General features: G+C 36.4%; 1 protein-coding gene across 1 annotated transcript in view; it reads left to right on the top strand.

The window, feature by feature from the left end:
- TANC2 (tetratricopeptide repeat, ankyrin repeat and coiled-coil containing 2) overlaps positions 1–24813 on the top strand; it is a 362442-nt gene that overhangs the window by 103579 nt on the left and 234050 nt on the right. The window contains exon 3 of the mRNA XM_035026328.1: positions 2600–2671. Within this exon, the coding sequence (XP_034882219.1) occupies positions 2600–2671 (72 nt within the window). The remainder of the gene's footprint in view (positions 1–2599; positions 2672–24813) is intronic.

The raw sequence follows: 24813 nt of genomic DNA, 5'->3' as shown, positions 1-24813 counted from the left end.
AAACTATTTCTCAAGCCATTTCTTGCCTATATTTTTCCAGTGGGTTGTTTTATTGATATCCTAACATTCCACAGATGATGCGAATTTAATACTATTTGAAGCCTAGTTTTTTTTTATTTTTTGCCTCTTATTGTTTAGGAAGACAGCGCTGATGAGGGGTAATGTCTATATTTTATTCATATTACTTCTCACATACTTTAAGAGCGTGTTTGGTTTTTTTTAAAGATTTTTTTTTTTAATTTATTTATTTGACAGAGAGAGCGAGAGAGGGAACACAAGCAGGGGGAGTGGGAGAGGGAAAAGCAGGCTTCCCGCCCAGCAGAGAGCCCGATGCGGGGCTCTGTCCCAGGACCCTGGGATCATGACCTGAGCCGAAGGCAGACGTTTAACGACTGAGCCACCCAGGCGCCCCTAAGAGCATGTTTTGATGTTAAAACAAATTATATATATAAAATTTTATCCACATAGAAAAATCAGAAAAATGAAAATTTAAGACCCGCCTGAATATGAATGTTACTTATTGTAATTGATTTACAAGTAAAGGAGAAGAAAGATACTTGCATAAAAAAATTAAATAATTACTAGGATGAAAAATTGACTAGTACTGTATTTATACATCTATTTAAGATGCCATAAATTTCTGGTATAGTTTTGTATTTTGATAAAATCCATGTGGGGCGCCTGGGTGGCTCAGTCGGTTAAGCAGCTGCCTTCGGCTCAGGTCATGATTCCAGGGTGCTGGGATGGAGTCCTGCATTGGGCTCCCTGCTCAGCAGGGAGCCTCCTTCTCCCTCTTCCTCTGCCTCCCTCTCCCCCTGCTTGTACTTTCTCTCTGTGTCAAATAAATAAATAAAAATTTTTAAAAAAATGAATGTTTATTCCACAATAATTTAGGACTGCATAATACTTTATCTTTTTCTTTTGTTTAATCTGTTGAAAGACCTAAGTTATTTGACCTATATAATTTCCCACAGTCTGAATTTTGTTGATTGTGTGCCCAGGAACAATTCAACATTTTCTTCTGTCTTTTGTTTTTCCTGAATATTGACAGCTAGATTCAGAGGTTTGACCAGACTCAGGTTTGATCGAAAACTATGGTTGTGCTCCTATCACCAAGAGGCATATAATGTCTGGTTTTTACTCTTTTTTAATGTTATTAGTCATTGATGCTCAGTGCCTCTGGAGCTATTAATTCATTATGAAATGGTGATATTCTGATTTTTTCTTTTGGTTCCCATTTATTATCTGGAATGATTTTATAGAAGATCTCTCTTATATACTCTTTGGGTACCAGTACAATTTATATAGGAAATGTAGGATGAATTGCATAGTTCTTTCCTTTTCCCCAGATTTCAAGATAATGAACTGGATTCCTGTCATCCTCAGAAGGTGACTAGTTTAGTGTAGTGTTGTTTTTTAAACATCATTGTGGGGCACCTGGGTGGCTCAGATGGTTAAGCGTCTGCCTTCGGCTCAGGTCATGATCTCAGGGTCCTGGGATCGAGTCCCACATCGGGCTCCCTGCTCCTTGGGAGCCTGCTTCTCCCTCTGCCTCTCTCTCTCTCTCATGAATAAATAAATAAAATCTTAAAAAAAAAAACAAAACATCATTGTGATCTCATGACCAGGGAGAGCAGACTCCCCACTGGGCTTGATCCCAGGACCCTGAGATCATGACCTGAACTGAAATCAAGAGTCAGCGCTCAACCAACAGCCACCCAGGTGCCCCAACTTTCTTTTCTTTTAAGATCTTTTGTTATGTTTATTTATGTTTGTTTTCTTATAGTTCAGTCTTCAGTACTGAAATTATTTTTGTTTTATTTCTAGTTCTTTCTTGGTTTCTGTTTCCTCATTTCTGAGTTTTTCTAATTCTGATTTATATTACTCTTTCATGTATTATATGATTTTCTTATTATATCTCATGAGACGTATAAATGTAATTTTTATTAGTAAAACATATAGCCCAAAGGATTATTTGACATACTTTAAACAAATAAGCAGCTGTAATTAATTTAGACATTGCTTTAAATCTTTAAATCAAGGCTTCGATACTGGGATCTGTGAGTGAACTTCAGAGTTGTTAACATTATTCATTACATGTGAAGTAGAATGTATATGTATGGGGATAGGGAAAGAACTGCTTGACTTTCTTTACACTTCCAGAGGAGAGTGTAAACTGTCCTCACAAAAATACGGGTAATAACCTTTGATTTATATAGGAAAAAGTCCTCAAATATTTCAATGATTGAGATTATAAGAAATGAGAACAAATGCTAGATAGTATAGTTTTTTAAAAAGATTTATTTATTTATTTTAGAGAGAAGGGGAGAGAGAGTGTGTATGGGGTCGGAGGGGCAGAGGGAGAGGGAGAGAGAGAATCTAAGCAGACACCCCGCTAAGCACAGAACCCGATGCTGGGTTTGATCTCACAATCCTGCAACCCTGAGATCATGACCTTAGCTGAAATCAGGAGTTGGACACATAACCGACTGAGCCAAGTGCCCCTAGATATTGTAGTTTTAAGATGCAGATGGCACCGTAGAAGATATTACATCAATTCCATTATCTATTTGCTTATGCCCTTTCTACTTTTATATAGATGGAGGGAGCGAGGAACCACCGGATCGAAGACAGTCAAGTGTAGACTCTCGCCAAAGCCGCTCTGGGCAAGGTAAGCTTTCATTAAATTTATTATTAAATTGAAAAGATATCAGCTATTCCTTTCTAGTACTAACTCTGAGGTTTGGGGTTTTCTCTGGGTCTAGTTTAAATATTCTAGTTTCTCCTTTAGAGCTTTAAATGTTGTAATCTAAAAGTTCTATGATATCATTTATTCAAGATAAAATGAAAAATTTTCTCATGTCATTTTTTTAAATGGTAATACCTTAATAAGATTTTAAGTAATTTTGGAGCATTGTGATATATATCTGGATATCACTTTTGGAATATCACCTAAAGTAAATTTTTAACAGTAACATTTGTATTAGCACACTGGCTTTTTAAAATTTAATCAGTACAGTATTTGTTGCCTTATCTCTCTCAGAAGAAATGGTTTTTGTTTATAATTGCTATTTTAAATTAGGATCTTACTAATTATTTTCCTTTCCTGTTGAAAATTTATTATATGCTGTAGACTGGTTTTTTGAAGTGACAACTTCCAAACTAGGTAAAAAACATCCTGTATCAGTGAAATCTTCAGATAGGCCTTCCCTAATTAACTTATTTAAAATTGTATGACTAGTGCCTCCACATTCCTTTTTCTTCATAGTACTTATCACCTTTGTATTTATTTTATTTTCTCTGTCCCAAACTAGAATGAATGTTTCATGATTATAGAGATTTTTGTCTGTTCTATTACTGTATTTCCAGTGTACCAGGCACATAGTAGTTACAAATAAGTATTGCTGAATGAATGAAATGATCTCTAAGAGAATGGAATTGAGAACCCAAATTGATGAATATATTACAAAATTTCAGGCAGTCATTTTGACTGATGTATGATTCTTAGAGAATGTTTACTTATAAATAAAGCTTTGATTTACAAATATATGGTGTTTTTCTTATCCTGTAAAATCTCCTGGTTCGTTTATTCCATAATCCTATTACCTTTTTTCTCCAAGTTTGCTCTTCCCAAGTTTTAGAGTTGTACTGTTTTTATAAAATTATTTGTTGCAGAATAAAAAGAGGAATAATATATGCAGGTTGATTTGGAAATTTTAACTTATACTAGTAGTTATTCATTCTTAAATAATATGCATGGTATATCAGGAATTTGTCTAATTTTTCTTTTTTCCCCTTAAACATATTTTTATATGAAAGAAGAACTTAAGATGAATTACAGTATATAAGTATATCAAATCAACACATTGTACACCTTAAACTTTCATAATGTCATATATGTCAATAATATCTCTATTAATAAACCTTGGTGGGGGGGAGAAAGAAAATGAACACATGTATGAAAGACCCTAAAGATAAAATTAGTAGAATTTAATAGAAAAATTTATACTAATTTTTATTAAATATAATAATTTGTATTAAATGTCACAGATATAGATATGGGAGATTATTCATTTATCTTATGCCCCTTGGGCTGTGTCAGTTAAAATATTTTTCAAATCACTGAGTGTAGTTGAGTTTTAATAACAAAAGCTGAGGGGCACCTGGGTGACTCAGTCAGTTAAGTGTCTGCCTTTGGCTCAGGTCATGATCCTGAGGTCCTGGGATTGAGCCCTGCATCCGGCTTTCTGCTCAGCTGGGAGCCTGATTCTCCCTCTCTCTCTGCCCCTCCCCGTTTGTGCTCATTCTCTCGCTCAAATAAATAAATAAAATCTTTAAGAAAACAACAAAGACAAAAGCTGAACCTAATAACAGCAAAATCAGTGATCTCCATGACCTTGAACACAACTACCTGATCTCAATTAGAAATTACCAGGAATTGCATCATCATCAGAGTTAACTAATAGTTAAAGCGTGTTTCTTACCTTCTCTGAGATTTTGTTTGTAGTATCTCTTTATTCAGAAGACAGAAATAAAAATTACAAAGCCATCTATAATGAGCTGAATGAGCATCAGTATTATCAGGAGTAAAGAGATGGGATAAACATGCACTTCTACTTTTGCTCCTTGCCGAAACCTGCTAAACAGTCGGTAGAGGGGGATTGGAGAAAAGCCAACATCAACACAGTTTTAGAAACTGGAGAGTATATGAATAATTAAAAACTGAACCCTAAGCTCAGTAGCAGAGAAAATCAAGAAAACAACCTCCAGAAGCTTCAAAAAACTCAAGAATGGTGGCATGTAGACATGGAGATGAAAGGAAGATTAGCTGAAAGTCAGTTGAAGAAGCATTTGATTCCTGAGACCTCTTCCTCAAAATTAGCTAACCAGTCAGCTGGGCAAGGGCCCAACTCCCCACTCTTACCCTTGGCAAAACCCAGAAATTTATTCTTTGTAATAAAATAGAGATTCTAGAACCTACCAGGCATAGTTCAGGGCAGTCCTATACTGAAAATAGGACAGTTGGACTCCAGTTGTCTTTATCCTATTGGTACTAGGATACTGGCAGGTAGGCTTTCGTATTTCAGGCAGGAGGTTGGCATAGTCTTTTCTGAAGAATCTGACTAAAAAGAAAGACACAAAATGTAGCCATCAGAGATTCCTTAAAAAAACAGCCCAGCTAGATCGCTCTATGTATCAAAGCTCTCAATCAGCCTTTTAGTCCTCTTCTCTTAAATATTAGCAAGTAACCAAGGGTTACTTTAGATATTTGAGGAAACCCTCTAATGTATGAAAGATAGAGATTAAAATAAGTAGAATAAAGCAACTTGGAGAGAACTTGGAGAAATTTTGCAGAGAATAATAATAGAACCATTATTAACATCCTTTGGGAAATAAAAGAAACTAATACAGTCTTTTAAGACATGTAAGTTTTTGGTTTGGGGCTTTTTTTTTTTTTTTTTTGCCTGCCTCGTACCCTTTCTTAGGAATTTTTCGGATATGATGCATCAAAATGAGAAAGTCATACAAATAAAAGGAAGAAATGGGTTACAGGAAATAGGAAGTTCAACAAAGGAGAAAGGTAAAGAAATCTTTAAGATGACAATGAGAAGACAGGGAGAGAGGAAAACCAAACAAGACTGGAGTAGGTTAGAAGCCTCCAGAAGAGTTGTCTCACGAAAATGAGATTGGTAGAAACCTGATGCATTTAATTATCTTCAGAAAAATTTTAAACAACTGGCAAAAGGTTTAGGGTTGAATTGGTGATAAATACATAAAATAATAAGTAAAAAAAAAAAAAGTCCTAAATTCAAGGGAAAACAAATAATGTGTAGGAAAGGAGATATTCTTCAGAATAAGTCCTCAGTCCTTGGGGCAGGGTTTGGGGTAACTGATGTCTATGCCTGTCTTATCACTTTACTCCAGTGTGGTACCAGTATTTCCATTATTTGATTTGGACCATTATGGTTGGGAAGCAGTACTCTGAAGCCCGGTGAGCAAATCTGGTGTATGTGGCTTCTTTTTGTATAGTGGATAGATTTGATTTGCTAAAATAATTTTTATTATTTTTGCATCTATGTTCAAGTGGGATATTGACCTTTAGTTTTCTTGCCTTACAATGTCTTTGTCTGATTTTGGTACCAGAGTAATGCTGGCTTCCTAGAATAAGTTGAAAGTTGAGATGTATTTCCTCTACTTCAATTTTCCTGGAATGTTTTGTGTAGAACTAGTATTATTTCATCCTTAAATGTTTGATAGAATTTCTCAGAGGAGCCATCTGGGCCTGGAATCTTCTTCTTTTTTTTTTTTTTTTAAAGATTTTATTTATTTATTCATGAGAGACAGAGAGAGAGAGACAGAGGCAGAGGGAGAAGCAGGCTCCCCGTGGAGCAGGGAGCCCGATGCGGGACTTGATCCCAGGACCCTGGGATCATGACCTGAGCCGAAGGCAGACGCTTAACCGACTGAGCCACCCAGGCGTCCCTGGGCCTGGAATCTTCTTTATGAGAAAGTTTTAAGATACAGATTAAATTTCTTGAATAAAATATGACTATTTGAATTATCTTTTCTTGAGTAACCTTTTAAAATCTGTAGATCTTCAGTGATGTCACCTCTTTCATTCCTGATATTGGTAATTTGGGTATTCTTTCTCTTTGAACTGATCATTCTGGGAAGAAATATATCAATTTTATTGATCTCAAAGAATCAGTTTCAGTTTTCATTTATTTTCTCTGCTGCTTTCCTGTTCTATATTTCATTGATTTCTGCTTTACTCTTTATTATTTCCTTTCTTCTTTCTGCTTTGGGTTTAATTTCATTTTCCTCTTCTAGTTTCTTATGGTAGAAGCTAAGGTCATTGATTGGAACTTTCTTTTATGTATAGGAATTTTAGTGCTATAAAATTTCCCTCAATGTACCGCTTTAGCTTCATTTCACAGAATTTGATGAATATGATTTCATTTAGTTCGAAATACTGTCTGATTTCCCCTTGTGATTTCTTCTTTAATCCATGTGTTATTTAGAAGTGTGTTGATATAGTTTCCAAATATTTGCAAATTTTTCATATATCTTATATTGATTTCTAATTTTATTTCGTTGTTGTCAGAGAACACTTTTTTTGAGTTGAATCACTTTTTATTGAAACTTGTTTTGTGCTCCAGGAAATGATCTATCTTATGTTCAGTATGCACTTAAAAAGAATGTGTATTTTGCTCTTTTTGGGTGGAAGGTTCCATAAATATCAGTCTGGTCAAGTTGATTGATAGTGTTGTTCAGGTCTTCTCTACTTTTGATGATTTTCTGTCTGCTCATCCTTTCAGGTACTAGGAGAGGAATATTGAAATCTCAAGTTATAAGTATGGATTTATCTATTTCTCTTTTCAATTATATCATACTCCTTATACTTCTGTTCTTCTGGTCAAAAGGATTCCCCTCCCTCAGAGATTTAAGTATCCTCTCAGTGAGAGCTGCTGATAGTGAAATAGGTTTGCCTTGGGGGCAGAGCTGGAAGAAAAAGGTAAAAAGAAAAAAAAAAGCCAGGGGATTTTCCCTCAGTCCCATATGGAGCCACCCTCACATCCTTCATTCATTCTGCCTAACCAGGTAGAGAAGACTTGTTTCGCATCTTTCTTTTCATCCCTGCTCTGCTGTTCCAGGATTTGGGTTTCCTTTGAGTTCAGGCTGGGAGTTTGGGGACATAAAAAACAGTAGGAAATGCGCCACTGAATTCGTTGTCCTCCAGATTGGTTGTCCTTCAAATTTTGCTTTCCTTCCAGAGTTTGCCTGCTACCATTTATTTTTCAGTCTTCAGACTGCTGTTCTACTTTCCAGGGTTTCCATTTACATTCAGTGGTTTTAGTTACATTCAGTTAAGGTGGAGTGTACTTATTCCATCTTAACCCACAACTAGAGTGCTTCCATTTTATTGTATTTTGTGTTTGCCTGTCTGGAGGGGTGATATTCAAATTATTAAACAATTAATATGCCATGAACATCAACTTATCAGAACAGATGGCAGTCTTTTCAGAACAAACACTAACTTTAAACAACTGATAGGCCTCTGTAGGTGTATAATGCCTGATAACCTGCCCTGCCTGCTTGTGGATTCAGTTTCTATTTAGTATCTCTTCTCCAATGATACTAGCAGACCGTAAGGTAAGGGGTCTGGTGAGATGTCTTATCTGTTTGGGCATGATAGCTCTCTCCTGTGTGTTAACTAGCTAGCTTGACCTCTGATCTGTCTCTCAGGTACAGTGGATTCTGACTCAAACATAACCACACTCCCTGCTCTGGCTTGGGGCAGAGACCTATGATGTCTTCTGCTTATAAAATGTAGGAGACGGGAGATGCCTGACTCCATGCAGTGAGTCCAGTCCTACTCCTCTCATTCAGATTGCTGCCCCTGGGCACTTCCTGCTCCTTGCATCTATTGCTTCTGTGCTTGAAACAGACCTGGAAACACTCATCTTTCACAGTTATCCTCCTACACATGCTCTGGGCTCTAATTTCCTCACTCCAATTGCATCTAGTTGCTGTCATCCATGGATTTTTTAACATTTATCCTCTATTATTGGCTTTTTGTTTTATTTTATAAGCTTTAAGAATTTTTCTTTTTAAAATACTTTTTGTCATTCCGCACTACCTCTGTTGTTGCCGTTTTAGTCTGAACTACCCTCATTTCTTTCCTTTACTACCATAATAGTGTCTTAACATTCTTGCCAACTTACAGTCTGTTGTCCATATGATAGCTAGAGTGCTCTTTATTAATACAGTGCTCTATTAATACAGATCAAATCATGTATTTCCCAGACTTGAAATAAAACTCCTCAGTAGCCTCCTATCACATTCAGAATAAATTTCAGCCTTTATTACTCCCTACAGGACCCTCCCTGAATTGCCCTTTTCCTAGTACTCCAACTCTGTGCCCTCCTACTCCCTCCATTTTCTACTTTGTGTCCTCTCTGCTGGCCTTTTTGTTTAAACATGTTAAGAGTGTTTTCTTTTGCAGGCCTGTATACTTGCTCTTTCTTGAATAAAGTGCTGTAGATTTCTGCTTAAGTCAAAGAGGCCTTCTGTGACCATTCTACCAAATACCCAACCCTAACCTTCATAGTATTTATCACTACCTGAAAATAATTATTTATCCATTTACTTGTTTTTTTTTGTTTTCTCAATTACTAGAAAATAGGTTTCATTTGAGCAGAGACTATCTTGTTCACCACTCTTCCCCCTAGAACACTTGCATGTATGAATTTGTCAGTATTTGTTGAATAAAAGAATGAACAAGTAGCACTTAGGGTGCTTGGGAAGGTATATGGATGTGCCCAGGACACATAATTGATCCAATATTCACTTCTCTTACTTAACATAAGAAGTAAAGCAGTGTAAGAAATTTTGTTGAGGGGCGCCTGGGTGCCTCAGTCGGGTAAGTGTCTGCCTTCAGCTCAGGTCAGTCCTGTGATTGAGCCCCGAGTCGGGCTCCCTGCTCAGCCCGGGAGTGTGCTTCTGCCCCTGCCCCTGCTCCTGTGCTCTCTCGCTCACTCTCTCTCTCAAATAAATAAAAAAATAAATCTTAAAAAAATTTTTTTGTTGTTGAATGTAGGTAGTTTATCAGACTATTCATTTGTGAAATGAAGCTCTTGGGATAGGATTGTAAAACTGATTGTGGCAGTTAAACTTCTGAGGTTGGTTGGTTATTTTCTGCTTTCCAGTCTAGCATATTATATATAATTGGGATATATTATTTATTGCATTTAGTCTTGTCTGTTGAATCTCTATTTTTCCTGGTAATTTAGGAGTTCATTAACAGTAGGATCTTTGCATCTAGCACAGTGCTGTCTTGCAGTCAGGCCGTCAAATTGACCGAGGAAGCTCATCAATTCTAGGAATTCTAGTTGTATATTTCATTTACTTTATCAGAATTGGTTTTGGTGTACTAGCTCCATTTTCTGAAGCAAATGATTTTTCATTAGAGGTCACCCATATATCAACAGAACTTACTTGGTTCTAGATATTAAATAAATGCATGAACCAATGTGATATGATTGAAACCCAATTTTTATTTACTTTTGCAAGGATAGCATTATGCAGGTATTAGGCTCTGATATACAAAATGTGTATTGGTGTAGTAATGCTCATGATCAGCTCCTGCTGGAAAACTGGGAAACTGTACAGTGTTTGACTTTGCATGATTCCCATTATCTCTAGCCAGTTTTATTTGATTAGCACATGCTGGTACATTTAGAGTAATAATACACTAAATTGTCAAATATGACATGTTCTGATTATTTTTCTTTCCTTGCTAATATGTAAAATATTTAGTAGAAATGAGATGTTGGTGCTCTTAAAAACATACACAAATTATTTTTCAGTCTGGTAAGTTACAAAAATTTCTTTATTAAACCAACTATTTTATTATATAAAATGATAAGGAAAATTATTTCAGTATTTAGTGTTTCATTTTTATATCATTGTAAGAGTATATCTGGTATAGTGGATCACTAATGAACAAAACCTTTTATTGTTTTAGTAGTTTATCATTGTGATAAAAAAAATCACTTAGTTTTCAACATAGGTTGCTTTGAAAAAAAAAAATTAATTATACATATGTGCCAGGCTCTGGGCGAGGTGCTTTTACATAATCCTCATTTAATTCTCAGAATAATGCTGTGAAGTAGGTATTATTTTCAGTAGGAGAATATTTCAGGCTTTATACTAATCTACACCAAAAATTTCAAATCAGCTTTTTTGGTAGCATGTACTTAGAATCTTTCTGTTCTGATATTTAAAATTCAAATTTGTTGGCGGTTGGATAAGACCTGGAAGAAAGGATCTGAACTTAAGTGATAAATCCCTCTGAAGTGCCTTTATTTCTAGTCCTGTAATTCTGAAATTTAACTTGATGTTGATCATTCTTTGTATAACACTCATTTTTCATAGAATTAAACTTGAAATTGGCCTTTTAGCCAACAATTTATTATCTTGGGCTTCTAGGGATGTGTCAGAATGTGTTTACATATTTTAGTCATGCTTTTTTAAAATGTGAGTTATAATAATTTTACTAATTAAAAGATTACTTTTTACCAACAATGTAGATATTTAAAAATAACATATTAAGGCTTCTTTCCCTTCCACTACCCTAAAGTAACCAGTATTAACTACATTCAGTCTGTATCCTTTCATATTTTTTCCCTGAGCTCATATTGGCAAATGTGTGTGTGTGTGTGTGTGTGTGTGTTAGTTTGAAGATTTTAAAAAATAAAATGCAATTTTAATTCATTATCCCACAGTTAACAATATAGCATGAACATCCCTCAGGAGCATACTTAAGTTCTAATTGTAAAAAATCTGTATAATGGTTCATAGCATAAGCAACCCATAATTTATTTCACCATTTCCTCATATATGATTCAGATTTTCAAAGCGATTCATAATCATTTATCTAGTAACTTCTTAAACTCTTGGAATTTGCAACTCCAAGCACATTTTGTGTCAGAACATACTAAGTATCCTACTTACATTATGATAATTGGCCTAGTTAACACTAGAAACATTGTAGAAACCTCTCCTTGCTTACCCATATTTATGAAAGAACAGGAATAAAAGCATGACAACTAAAAAGGTTGGAAAAGGTATCTTTCCAAACATCTTTTTTGGCAAGAGATAAAAATCATAAAACCTCTGAAAAACTCATAATCTTTAATTAAAGGCCATACAAAGTTGAATAACAAAGGATGAAGAAGAGACCTGTTAGTAAAGGCTGGGATAAAGTTATTACTGAATAAATACATTTTTTGTTTTTTTGAGGTACAGGTTGGATTTATTAGTCTTCTTCCTAGTGAGAGATTAAAGAGCTGGTTCCCACAAGGGGGCAGACTAAGACTACCTGAAAACATTCATACTATAAAGACTATTTATTTTAAATTCATAGTTGATTTGTTAAGAAGAAAGAGGAAATTACCTGGGGCTAGAAATGAGTAGAGAGATAACTGGCTGATCATCCCGTGAATGGTACCATATTGGGGGCATCCACCAACCTCGTCCCCAGTGCAAGCATGGACTATTGGCATGTTGGACACTCAGCTCTGGCTATGGTAAGATTGGCCTTGGTGAGTGGAAGTCCATATCTCTGAGCCCATGTATAAATTCCATCCCTGCTACCATGGCCACTTTGTTAATGGGCCCTTTGGGCAAGGTTAGAGTGGCTGGGTAGAAAGACTGTGTCCCCCAAATAGGTCATCTAATCTGATTTAATCTAATCTAACCCACCAGATTTTTTTTTTCTCATGTTGAGATTTCCCTGTTTCTTCATATGCCATATAATTTTGGATTGTATTCTGAACATTTTAAATACTATATATGAGACTGTGGGTTTTATTTAAATCCTAAGGAGAATGTTGATTTTTTGTGTGTGGTCAGTGGCCAGTCGAGCAGAATTTGTTCGGGACACAGGTTCCTACCCGTCCTCTGAGGGCTGTGGTTCCAATGTCAGCTCTGTTTTCTAAGCATTTGCAGTACTATTGAGATGGGTCTCATGTATGTGACCCAGTGTCCATTCTGGGATCAAAGTAGTGGTCCGTCTTGTTGCTCTGTTCTCAAAGCCTGTGGTATGCTGTTTAGGGTCAGATCCATGCACACAGAGTTCTGAGATGAACCCAGAAGTTCATATACAACTTGATGGGATTGTTTTCTTGATAGCCCTTCTGACCCCAGTCTTGTAAACAATTTCCATCTCCCTCCTTTTCCAGCACTCTTGCTAAAAAACAGACTCTAGTTTTCCCATTCTGCCGTTCAATGACTGTAATGGTTTGTATCTAGATCAAGAGATAAAAGGACATAGAGAGGGAAGAAAGCAGTGAGGATTTACCACAAACTAGTGGGATCACAATTCTTGGAGTCAGAGAAAAGGGTTCCTTCTCCCAGAGTGTTAGGTGCCTGCCCAGTCACCTGTACATCTCTGGGTTGCTGTTGACATAGAATTGCCTGGACACTGGTATAGAAGATAAGGGGGGAAAGATTTCCCTTGTCTCTCAGACCAGTAAGGGCCCCCTTTCCTGCTCCTTACCAACAAGGGAGAGATTTTATTGGAGCTTTTTCTTACCTGGTATATACTTCTGAGTTTTAAGTGTCTAGGTCAGGCAGTATCTGAGGAAGAAACATGGTAAACTCATCACCACTTCAGTGGAAATGCTTACTCTGTGCTCCTTTCCCAGTCCTCCTCCTACTGTTTATTTTCAGTCCTCAGATAGCTACTCTATGCATTCTTTTTGTTAATTTGTTTTGTTTGTGCACTTAAAATTTCTAAAAATAGATTGTATATTTTAGAGGAGTTTTAGGTTTATAGCAAAACTGAGTGGAAAGTACAAAGAGTTCCCAGATGACTCTTGGACTCACATGTGTGTAGCCTCTCTTATTATCAGCATCCCTCTCCAGACTGGTACATTTGTTTGTAATAGATGACCCTACCTTAACATATCATGTTGCCCAAAGTCCATAGTTTACTGTAGGGCTCACTCTTGATGTTGTACATTTTATGGGTTTTGACAGATATATACTGACATGTGTCTACCATTATAATATCATAGTTTCACTGCCCTAAAAATCCTCTGTGCTCTGCCTATTCATCCCCCCTGCCCAATATCCCTGGAAACCACTAATCTTTTTACTGTTTCCAGTTTTGTTTTTTCCAGAATGTCATACTATTGGAATTATATAGTATGTCCCATTTTCCAGTTAGCTTCTTTCACTTAGTAGTGTGCATGTGGGGTTCCCCAGTGTCTTCTCATGGCTTGATAGCTCTTTTCTTTTTAGTGCTGAATAATATTCTGTTGCCTGGATCTGCCACAGTTTATTTACCATCATCTACTGAAGGACATCTTGGTTGTTTCCAAGTTTTGACAATTATGGATAAAGCTGCTATAAACATCCATGTGCAGGTTTTTGTGTGAATATATTTTCAACTCTTTTGGGTATATACCAAGGAGCACAATTGCTGAATTGTAAGATAAGAGTATGTTTAGTTTTGTAAGAAACTGCCACACTGTCTTTCAAAGTGGCTATACCATTTTGCATTCCCACCAGCAATGAATGAAAGTTCCTATTGCTCTATATCCGTGTCAGTATTTGTTGTTGTCAGTGTTTGGGATTTCGACTATTTTAGTAGGTATGTAGGGGCATCTTATTGTTGTTTTAATTTGTAATTCTCTGGTAACATATAATATTGAACAGCTTTTCATGTGCTTATTTGCCATCTAGATATCTTCTTTAGTGAGTTGTCTGTTCAGATCTTTTATCCTTGTTTTACCTGTGTTTTTCATCTTCTTGTTGTTGAGTTTGTGTATTTTGGATAATGGCCCTTTATTACATGTGCCTTTTGCAGAGCTGAAGTTTTAAGTTTTTATTTTTATTTTTTTAAAAAAGATTTTATTTATTTATTAGAGAGAGAGAGACACAGCGAGAGAAGGAACACAAGCAGGGGGAGTGGGAGAGGGAGAAGCAGGCTTCCCATAGAGCAGGGAATCTGATGCGGGGCTCGATCCCAGGACCCTGGGATCATGACCTGAGCCGAAGGCAGACGCTTAACTACTGAGCCATGCAGGTGCCCCTGAAGTTTTAAATTTTAATGAAGTCTAGCTTCTTATGTCTTTCATGGATCATGCTTTTTGGGTTGTATGTAAAAAGTCACTGCCATTCCCAAGGTCATCTAGTTTTTCTCCTATGTTATCCTCTAGGAGTTTACTACATTTAGGTATACAATCCATTTTGAGTTAATTTTTTGTGAAGGGTATAAGGTCTGTGTCTAGATTCATTTTTTTGAATGTGGATGTCTAGTTCTCCCAGCACCATTTGTTGAAAAGACTGTCTTTTCTCCAGTGTATTGCGCTCCTTTGTCAAAGATCAGTTGACATAGTTTTGTGGGTCTAATTCTGGGCTCTCCATTTTCTTGTATTGATCTATTTGTCTATTCTTTCACTACTGTGACACTGCCTTGATTACTGTGGCTTTGTAGTAAGTTTTGAAGTTCAGTAATGTCTATTCCCTGGCTTTATTCTTCTTCTTCAAATATTGAGTTGAATTTTTGGATCTTTTGCCTCTGCATATAAACTTTAGCATCAGTTTGTCAAACTCAACAAAATAACCTCCTGGGATTTGATAGGGGTTCCTTTGAATCTGTCAGATCAATTTGGGAAAAACTGACATTTTGACAACATTAATTCTTTTATCCATGAACATGGAATATCTTTCCATCTATTTAGATCTTTTTGAATTCCTTTCATCAGAGTTTTGTAGCTTTCCTCATATAGTTCTTGTACATATTTTGTTAGAATTATATCTAAGTATTTCATTTTTTTAAATTCATAGATTGTTAATTCCAACATCTCTGCCATATCTGGGTCTGATTTGATGCGTGTTCTGTCTCTTCAAATTGTATTTTTTGCCTTTTGGTTGGCTTGTAAGTTTCTGCTGAAAGGTAGACATGGTGTTCTTGGTAAAATGAGCTGTGGTAAGTAGTAATGTAATGGTAAGGTATGGGGCAGCGAAGTGCTCTGTAGTCCTATAAGGAAGCTGGAAGTGAGCTCTCTGCATTCTTTCAAGGGTTTTAAGGTGCATTTAGTGGGAGGGTAAAAGTGGAATATGATTATTCCATCTTTCCTGGAATGGGAACCTAATCGTGTTTTTCAGATATATAGCCTTACTGATACTTATAAAACACCCATACGATTTGTTTCTTTGTATTAATTCTCTTATGTAGAACAAAGGAAAATTTGAAGGCTTTCCCACATTCATAGATTTCTCTCCAGTGTGAATTCTCATGTCTGTAAAAGCAAGAGGGATCATTGAAGCCTTTCCCACATTCATTACATATATAAGGCTTCTCTTCAAGGTGTGTGCTCACATTTTTCCCATGGGATGAGTGTCTTCTAAAAACTTCTTCACAGTCATTGCATTCATAGACTTTCTTCCCAGGATGTACTTACATGTGTTTGGTAAGTGTGTTTCTATAGAAGACTTTTCTGAATTCATCACAGTCATGGTGTTTCTCCTCTGTGTGTATTCACATAGGCCTTGTGAGCTTACTGTTCCTACTGAAGGCTTTTTCTCAGTCATTTGTATTTGTAGAGTTTCTCCCCAGTGTGGATGCTCTGGTAAGAAGTAAAGTGAGTGATCCTGCTGAAGGCTTTCTCGTAGTTTTTGTGTTCATAGTTTCCGCCCAGTATGTATTCTCTTGTGCACCACAAGACTAGAGATGTTTCTGAAGAATTTTCCACACTGTTTACATTAATAAAGTTTGTCTCCAATGTGAAATCTTATGTGTATTTTGGGGATGACTGTAGACCAACTAGATGCTTTTCTGCTCTGATATTATTTGAAGAACATTTCATTTTAATTCTCACATGTCTCTGAAGAAAATAATGGTTACTGAAGGCTTTCTTAGAATTCTTACATTTGTGATTTGTTTCTCCTTCATGATTTCTCCTGCAAAATAAGATTAGTGCTCCTTCTGAAGGCTTTTCCACATAGATTACATTCATAGAGTCTATCTCATTAAGATTCCCTTCTATTTGCATCTCATTTATGCAGACTACTGTAGTGAAAAGCTGAAAGCATTCCCTCTCTGATATCTGCTATCACTCCTTCATCTGTGTCTGGAGATCCTACCCAGTGCAGTAAAGCCTCTGTATGGAGAGATGTTCTTGCTGTACTAAGATCAGGATGGTAAGAAGAAAACACTTACAAGAGACCTTAGGGCAGAGCATCCAGGCAGATGGAAGGGCCAGAGCTGGGCCCCCACAGAAGACTGGGAGCCTGAGTCAGCTATGCCACCCCTATCCACCTAAGGGCGACCCCAGTACCCAGGTCTCAATCAGGCCAAGGGACAGGAGCAATAAATAAGCCAAAGAACATTTCTACTGTTATGATGCTTTCATTCTAGAGGAGTGAGACAAATAAAAGAACCAGGTAATTTCAGGTCATGATAAGTGCTATCAAGAAAATTAAATAGGATTGTGTGATAGAGAATGAGACATGAGGAAATGAGTAAATGGTAACTGTAGGTTAGTCCTGGTAGGCCTTTCTGAGGAGGGAACATTTGAGCCAGGGCGTTTTCAGATGAAGGAAAGCCAGCTTTGTAGAGGTACTGGGAGTGAGCATTTTAGGCAGAAAAAAACAGGCAAAGGCCTGAAGTTGAGAATGCATTTGGCCAGAGCAAAGAACTGGAAGTTCAGTGTGACTGAAGCATTGCGTATTGAGGGGGAAAGTGGAAAGTGATGGCATCAGAGAATTAAGTAGGTGGAGCCAGATTGTGGGAGGCCTTATAGACTATGGTAAGGATTTTGAGTTCTGTATTCTGCTGCTAATTGACTACACGATCCTATATTAGTTATTAAACTTCCTCTGCCTCCTTGTTGATTAATACATGAACTTGTGAGAATGTTACAGACTCAGAGTGATATAAATCTTGCCTTGAAAGGTCATTAGGAAGAGTTTAGGGCAAATCCCTTTGTTGTAGGAAATATTTGAAAGCCCTTTGACCAATTATGCATTGTTATTAAGTATGTAATCTTTCACATATCTGCACTTGTTGTAGGGGCTAGTTTATCATCTATGCTATTATTTTTTCAGTATACTTTTTAAAAAAAACTTTAGTGAAATAAAGCATGCAATCAGAAAAGTTTACAAAACATAACTATACAGTCAGTATATGATCACAAAGTACTGTAGGGTTTTTTAAAGTCAGTTTATTGAAGTTCAATTTATATATAGTTAAAATTTGCCCCTCTTAAATATACAGTACCATGAGTTTTTGCAAACATATATGGCCATGTAGCTATCACTAAAATCAGATATAGTTCATTTCCATCATCATGTAAAAGCTCCATCACAGGGGCGCCTGGGTGGCTCAGTGGTTAAGCATCTGCAGGTCATGATCCCAGGGTCCTGGGATCGAGTCCCACATCGGGCTCCCTGCTCCACGGGAAGCCTGTTTCTCCCTCTCCCACTCCCCCTGCTTGTGCTCTCTCTCTCTCTGTGTCTCTCTCTGTCAAATAAATAAATAAAATCTTCAAAAAAAAAAAAAGTTCCATCATACCCTTTTGTAGTCAGTCCCTTTCTGCTACCCCAATCCCTGTCAGCTAATGATCTGCTTCCTGTTACTATAGTAGTTTTCATAATATTCTATAAATGAAACCATTAAGTATGTAGTCTTTCAACTCTGGCTTCTTATACTTTAATGCTTTTGAGATTCATCTATCTTTTTAGATTTTTTTTCATTTTGCATATGTGAGTAGTTTATTTTACTGCTGAATAATGTTCCATTGTATGTATGTCCTACAATTTGTTTATCCATTCACCAGTTGATGGACATATGGGTAGTTTCCAGGTTTTGGAACTTATGAATTAGTCTGCTATTTGTGTGTTTGTGGTGATGGTGTGTGGGTGGGGTCAATGTGTCTTCATTTCTTTTGGGTAGATTTCTAGGTATTGGATTCCTAGGTTGTATGGTAAGTTTATATTTAAACTACCAGAGTGTTCCCTAGCATTGTATACCATTTTATGTTCTCAACACTAGTATATAAGAGTTCTAGTTCATTCTTCCCAGTACTTGGTTTGTCAGCATTTTGTTTTTTAATTTTAGCCATTTCACTAGGTATATAGTGACATCTCCTAATTTGCATTTCCCTAATGATTAGTGATGTTGAGTATTTTTCATGTGTTTATCAGACATCCATATCTCTTAATGAAATGTCTATTCAAATCTTTTGCCAACTTTTTAAATTGGAGTAGTTTCTTGTTACTGAGTTAAGAGTCCTACTTATATTCTAAATACCAGTCCTTTATCATATATGTGTTTTACAGATGTATTCTTTCAGTTGGTACTGGTTTTTTTTCATTTTGTAACAGTGTCTTTTATTTTATTGTTATGTTAATCACCATACATTACATCATTAGTTTTTGATGTAGTGTTCCATGATTCATTGTTTGCATATAATACCCAGTGCTCCAGGCAGTACGTGACCTCATTAATACCCATCACCAGGGGCACCTGGGTGGCTCAGTCATTGAGCATCTGCCTTTGGCTCAGGTCATGATCCCAGGATCCTGGGATCGAGCGCCGCATCAGGCTCCCTGCTCCGTGGGAAGCCTGCTTCTCCCTCTCCCACTCCCCCAGCTTGTGTTCCCTCTCTCGCTGTGTCTCTCTCTGTCGAATAAATAAATAAAATCTTTAAAAAAAAAAAAATACCCATCACCAGGCTAACCCCTTCCCCCCAACCCCCTCCCCTTTAGAACCCTCAGTTTGTTTCTCGGAGTCCATAGGCTCTCATGGTTTGTCTCCTCCTCCGATTCCCCCCCTTCATTTTTCCCTTCCTGCTATCTTCTTCTTCTTCTTTTTTTTTTTTTAAACATATAATTTATTACTTGTTTCAGAGGTACAGGTCTGTGATTCAACAGTCTTACACAATTCACAGCGCTCACCATAGCACATACCCTCCCCAATGTCCATCACTCAGCCACCCCATCCCTCCCACCCCCCACCGCTTCAGCAACCCTCAGTTTGTTTCCTGAGATTAAGAATTCCTCATATCAGTGAGGTCATATGATACATGTCTTTCTCTGATTGACTTATTTTGCTCAGCTTAATACCCTCCAGTTCCAGTGTCTTTTTGAAGAGTAGAAATGTTAAATATGAATTCCAACTTAACAATTCTTCTTATATAGTTCATCTTTTTTGGGTCCATTGTAATAAATCTTTGCCTGACACAAGTTCATCCAGATTTTCTCCTATGTTTTCTTCTAGAAGTTTTATAGTTTTAGGTTTTACATTAAGGTCTATGATCCATTTCAACATGATTTTTGTATGTGGTAAAGGTTTAGGTAAAGGTTTGTTTTTTGTGTATGGATATCCATTTGTTCCAAAACTATTTGTTGAAAAGATTATCCTTTAAACATTGGATTGCCCATACACTTTTGTCAAAAAGTAGTTGACGAGGGGGTGCCTGCATGGCTCAATCAGTTAATCATCCAACTCTTGATTTGGGCTCAGGTTGTGATCTCAGGGTTGTGAGATTGAGCCCTGTGTTGGGCTCCGTGCTGGGCGTGGAGCCTGCTTGGGATTCTCTCTCTCTTCCGCTCCCTCTACTCCTCCCCCTTTCCCTCTCTAAAAAAAAAGAAAGAAAAAAAGAAAAGAAAAGGAAAAAAAATTAGTTGACTGTATTTGTGTGAGTCTTTTTCTGGACTCTGTAGTCTGTTCCATTGATTTCATGTCCATTCTTTTGCCATTACCACATACTCTCTGGATTACTCTGACTTTACAGTTAGTCTTGAAATTAGGTACTGTGAGACTTCAAAGTTTGCTTTTCCTTGCTTAAAATTGTTTTGTCTTTGTTTTTTAAATTTTTATATATAAAGTTTAAAATCAGGGGCACATGGCTGGCTCAGTTAGTAGAGCATTCGACTCTTGATCTTGGGGTTATGAGTTCAAGCCCCGTGTTGGGTGTAAGGATTACTTAAAATCTTCAAAAATGAATAAATGAATAAATAAATAAATAATTCAAAAAAAAAATGAGCTTGTTGATTTTCACCAAAATACTGCCTGCTGGATTTTCATTGGAATTGCTTCAAATCTATAGATCACTTTGAGGAGAATAGACATCATAATGATGGGCATCTTCAGATCCATGAACATATTATATCTCTCCATTTAGATCTTTGGTTTTTTTATCAGTGTTTTATAGTTCTTAGCATACAAATATTGTACTATTTTATTTATTTTGTCAGATTTATTCCTGATTAATTTCATTGTTCATAATGATGCTATTTTGATGGTATAGTTTTTAAAATTTTTATTTTCCAAGTGCTTATTGCTAGTATGTACAAAGACACTTGATTTTTTTTTACTTTGACTCTTTAACCTTTGAATTTGCCTAACCCGCTTATTTTATTGTAGTAGCTTTTTTATAGATTCTTTAGAATTTTCTACAGAGGCAGTCATGATGTCTGACTATATGATCCTGTACGAGCTATTATACTTCTCTATGTCTGTTTCCTAATGTATGGATCTGTTTTGAGAATATTGCCAAGTTACAGAGTGATATAAGCCTTGAGTTAAAAGGATGTTTGGAGTAATTTAGGCAAACACCCTTTGTTTCTGAAACATGTAAAAGCCCTTTGAGACTTTAGGGGCTATTTTTCACTATGCTTTTTAAAAATAAATTTTTATTAAAGTATAATATATAAACTGAAAAATTCACGAATCATGTGTATAGTTCAGTGAAGTATGCTGGAGGCTTTGATTTGTAAGTTTTATTTGTGGTTGTTCATGTAATGTGAAAAATTAGAAGGCCATTCTGTAGAATTAAGTATTGCTTTAGGCTAAAGAATTTATTAACTTGAACTTTAATATCTGATAATCATCTATATTAAATAAGAAGCTTAGTGATGACTGAAATTTTCACTGAATTGTAATTAACTCCTAACACTTCTTTAGTGTCCATCTACTTGATGTCCTTGTGCTTTCTTAGTTCAGTTTTTGAAAAATTTTTTTGAATATTTTATTTGACAGAGAGAGAGAGAGCAGCAAGAGAGGGAACACATGCAGGGGGAGTGGGAGAGGGAGAAGCAGGCTTCCTGCCGAGCAGGGAGCCGATGCGGGACTGGATCCTGGGACTCCAGGATCATGACCTGAGCCGAAGACAGACGCTTAACGACTGAGCCACCCAGGCTCCCAGTTTTTGAAAATTTAATCACCATGTGTCCAACATAACTGAATTTTTTTAGCAGTTTATTTTACTCTGCCATATTTTCATCACATTATTTCAGTAACTTTTATTTGGTTAATTGAAGCAGGAAAAGTGGCAGGAAAAAAAGTAGAAGATAAAGATGAGTAATTTGGAATACCAATAAATATCATCCTACATGCTTGGTAAATTGGATTCCCAGTTTCACTTCCCTACTGTTACAAAATTAAACATCCATTCCTTTTGCTATGCAACTTTTCAGTAGTTCCCACTGATATGGGCCAAGTGGAATGTCAGTGAACAGAGGTCTTAAATATGCTCCTCTGGTTTGACTTGGCCTCCTACACTGTTGTGGTCTACCATGAGAAGAGCAGCCCCACATATTCATTGCCTCTTCAGTGGCTAGGCCCAATACTGAAGACCCATCAGAGTAGTTCTGAACCTGATAGCCCAGCTTAGCTCAGCTGACCCACAGTGAATCTGCAGACTCATGAGAAAAGTAAATGTTGTAGACTACTGAGATTTTGAGGTTGCTACTTAACCAAGAAAAACTGGCTAATATAGCTAAATTCTGTAAATGCTTACCAGTACTTTTCTTTACTTGAAACATATATTTTTAGTTTTTTCCTCTTTAGCTACAATGAGTTCAAGCACAATTTATAGGACAAAGAAGATGGAGGAAAATATTTTTAAGCAGAAAAGTAAACTAGGACATCCAGACTGGACTAATTGCAGTATTATTCCTTAAGGAGTATTATTAGATTCTAAAATTATCAGCCAAGTTTTAATATTGGAACATTTCAAGTGAAGAGAGATGCTTCACTAAATCACATGCATTCTTCTAGATATATTGCTTTTTAAAAATCTAATGCTGATTTTTCTCAACAAAAGGATTCCTCCATTAGGGAATTACATTAATGGCATGACTCTTTGTGTGTAAACCTGTAAAATACTGTAATTCCATATAATTCAGTCTCAAGTCTGTTCATGAATGCCCAAAGATTAGAAATCTATTATGAGAGAAAGAGACTTGAAAAATATGTCTAGGAGATACTGTATCCATCTGATCATAGTTCCAGAGAGAGAAAAAAGATTAGTTGGAAGAGAAGAATAGTCAACATAGTAAAAGAAAGGACCCAGAGACTAATGAGAAGAAAAAAGTTAAGACAAATCTTGGTAAAATTTCTAAGCTCCAAGGATGAGGAAGAAATTCTGTATTTCTATCAACAGAACTTTGGGGGAAAATAATAGTGATCTGGACTATGGTAATGGTAGGAGAAATGGAAAGAGCATAGCTGATTTGAAATCTGTTTATACTGATAAAATCTGTAGAACTTCTAACGCATTTGTTGTGAAGGGATGTGTCAGGAAGAAATTAGCAATGGTTTACTAGGTGTCTGGTTTGAATAAATATGTGAGTAGGTGGTAAATATCTACATAAAATTTTTTTATTGAGGTAAAGTTCACCATTTAAAAATGTACAATTTGGTGGCTTTTAATACATTTATAATGTGCAAACATTACTGCATTCATCACTCCAAAAGGAAATCCTATACCTAGTAAGCAGTCACTCTTCACTCCTCCCTCCTTATAGTCCCTGGCAATCATAGTCTACTTTTTCTCTAGATTTGCCTGTTCTGAACATTTCATATAAATGGAATTATACATGTGAACATTTGTGTCTGTTTTTTTCACTTAAACGTAATGTTTTCAAGGTTTATCAGTATTGTAGCATGAATCAGGCTAGCTTCTTTTTATTGCTAAATAATATTCGATTATATAAAGATGCCACATTTTGTTTATCCATTCACCAGTTCATAACATTTTAGTTGTTTCCACTTTTGGATATCGTGAATACTGCTGCTATGAACATTCATGTTCAGGTTTTTGCTTGAAACTTGTTTTCATTGCTTTTGGGTATATACACAGAAGTCAGATGGCTGGGTTATTCTGTATTTAACTTTTTGAGGAACAGCAACTGTTTTACACAGCAGCTATACCATCTTATATTCCCACCAGCAATATATTAGGATTCTAACTAACTTCTCTACATTCTCAGTAACACTTTTTTGTCTTTTTTTTTTTTTTTTTTAATTGCTATCCTACCGGGTATAAAGTGATATCTCCCTGTGACTCTGATTTATAGTTCCATAATGATTAATGATGCCGAGTACCTTTTCATGTGCTTTTTGTCCATTTGTAGATCTTTTTTGGAGAAATGTCTCTTCAAGTCTTTTGCTTATTTTTAAATTGCATTGTTATTTTGTTCTTGAGTTGTAGGAGTTCTTTATATAGTCTGGATTCTAGACTCTCTTCAGATAAATGATTTGCACATATGTGCTGCCATTCTAGGTGTTGTCTTTTCACACTTTTTTTTTTTTTTTTGAAAGAGAGAGTGCATGTGTACAAGTCGGGGTGGAGGAGGGACAGAGGAAGCTGACTCCCCACTAAGCAGGGAGCCCAAGGATGTGGGGCTTGATTCCAGAACCCTGAGATCATGACCTGAGGCGAAGGTAGACGCTTAACCGTCTGAGCCACCCAGGCACCCCCATTCACCACCATTCAAAAGATATGGTGTCTTTTGATGCACAAACATTTTACCTTCCAGTTTACTAATTATCTCTTCATCTCTGTCTAATCTGTTTTTCAATTCACCTGTTGAGTTTTTATTTTCATAATTTTAATTCTTAGCTGGAATTCTAAATTTTTATTTTCTCCAAATATTAAGCATACTACTCCCCCCCCCCTTTTTTTTAGAGGCAACATGACACAGACTTTTTTTTTTTTAAAGATATATTTATTTATTTGAGAGAGCACAAGAGATATAAAGCGAGTGGGAGGAGGGGCAGAGGGAGAGAATCTTCAAGCAGACTCCCCACTGAGCATGGAGCCCCACATGGGGCTTGATCTCTCATGACCCATGAGATCATGATCTGAGCCAAAACAGGAGTAGGACGTTCAACTGACTGAGACACCCACACTCCCCTACACAGACTTAATACAGCATTTAGTCAGTATTTCTCAGGGGAAACTCTCAGCACTTTGACCCATTAATTCTATATTTATCATCTATAGAAAT

This window comes from Mirounga leonina, unplaced genomic scaffold (genome assembly GCF_011800145.1).
Source record: "Mirounga leonina isolate KUSES-001 unplaced genomic scaffold, KU_Mleo_1.0 Mir_197, whole genome shotgun sequence".
NCBI lineage: Eukaryota > Metazoa > Chordata > Mammalia > Carnivora > Phocidae > Mirounga > Mirounga leonina.
The sequence above is the reverse complement of the archived record's forward strand: the minus strand, read 5'-3'. Positions and strand labels throughout refer to the sequence as shown.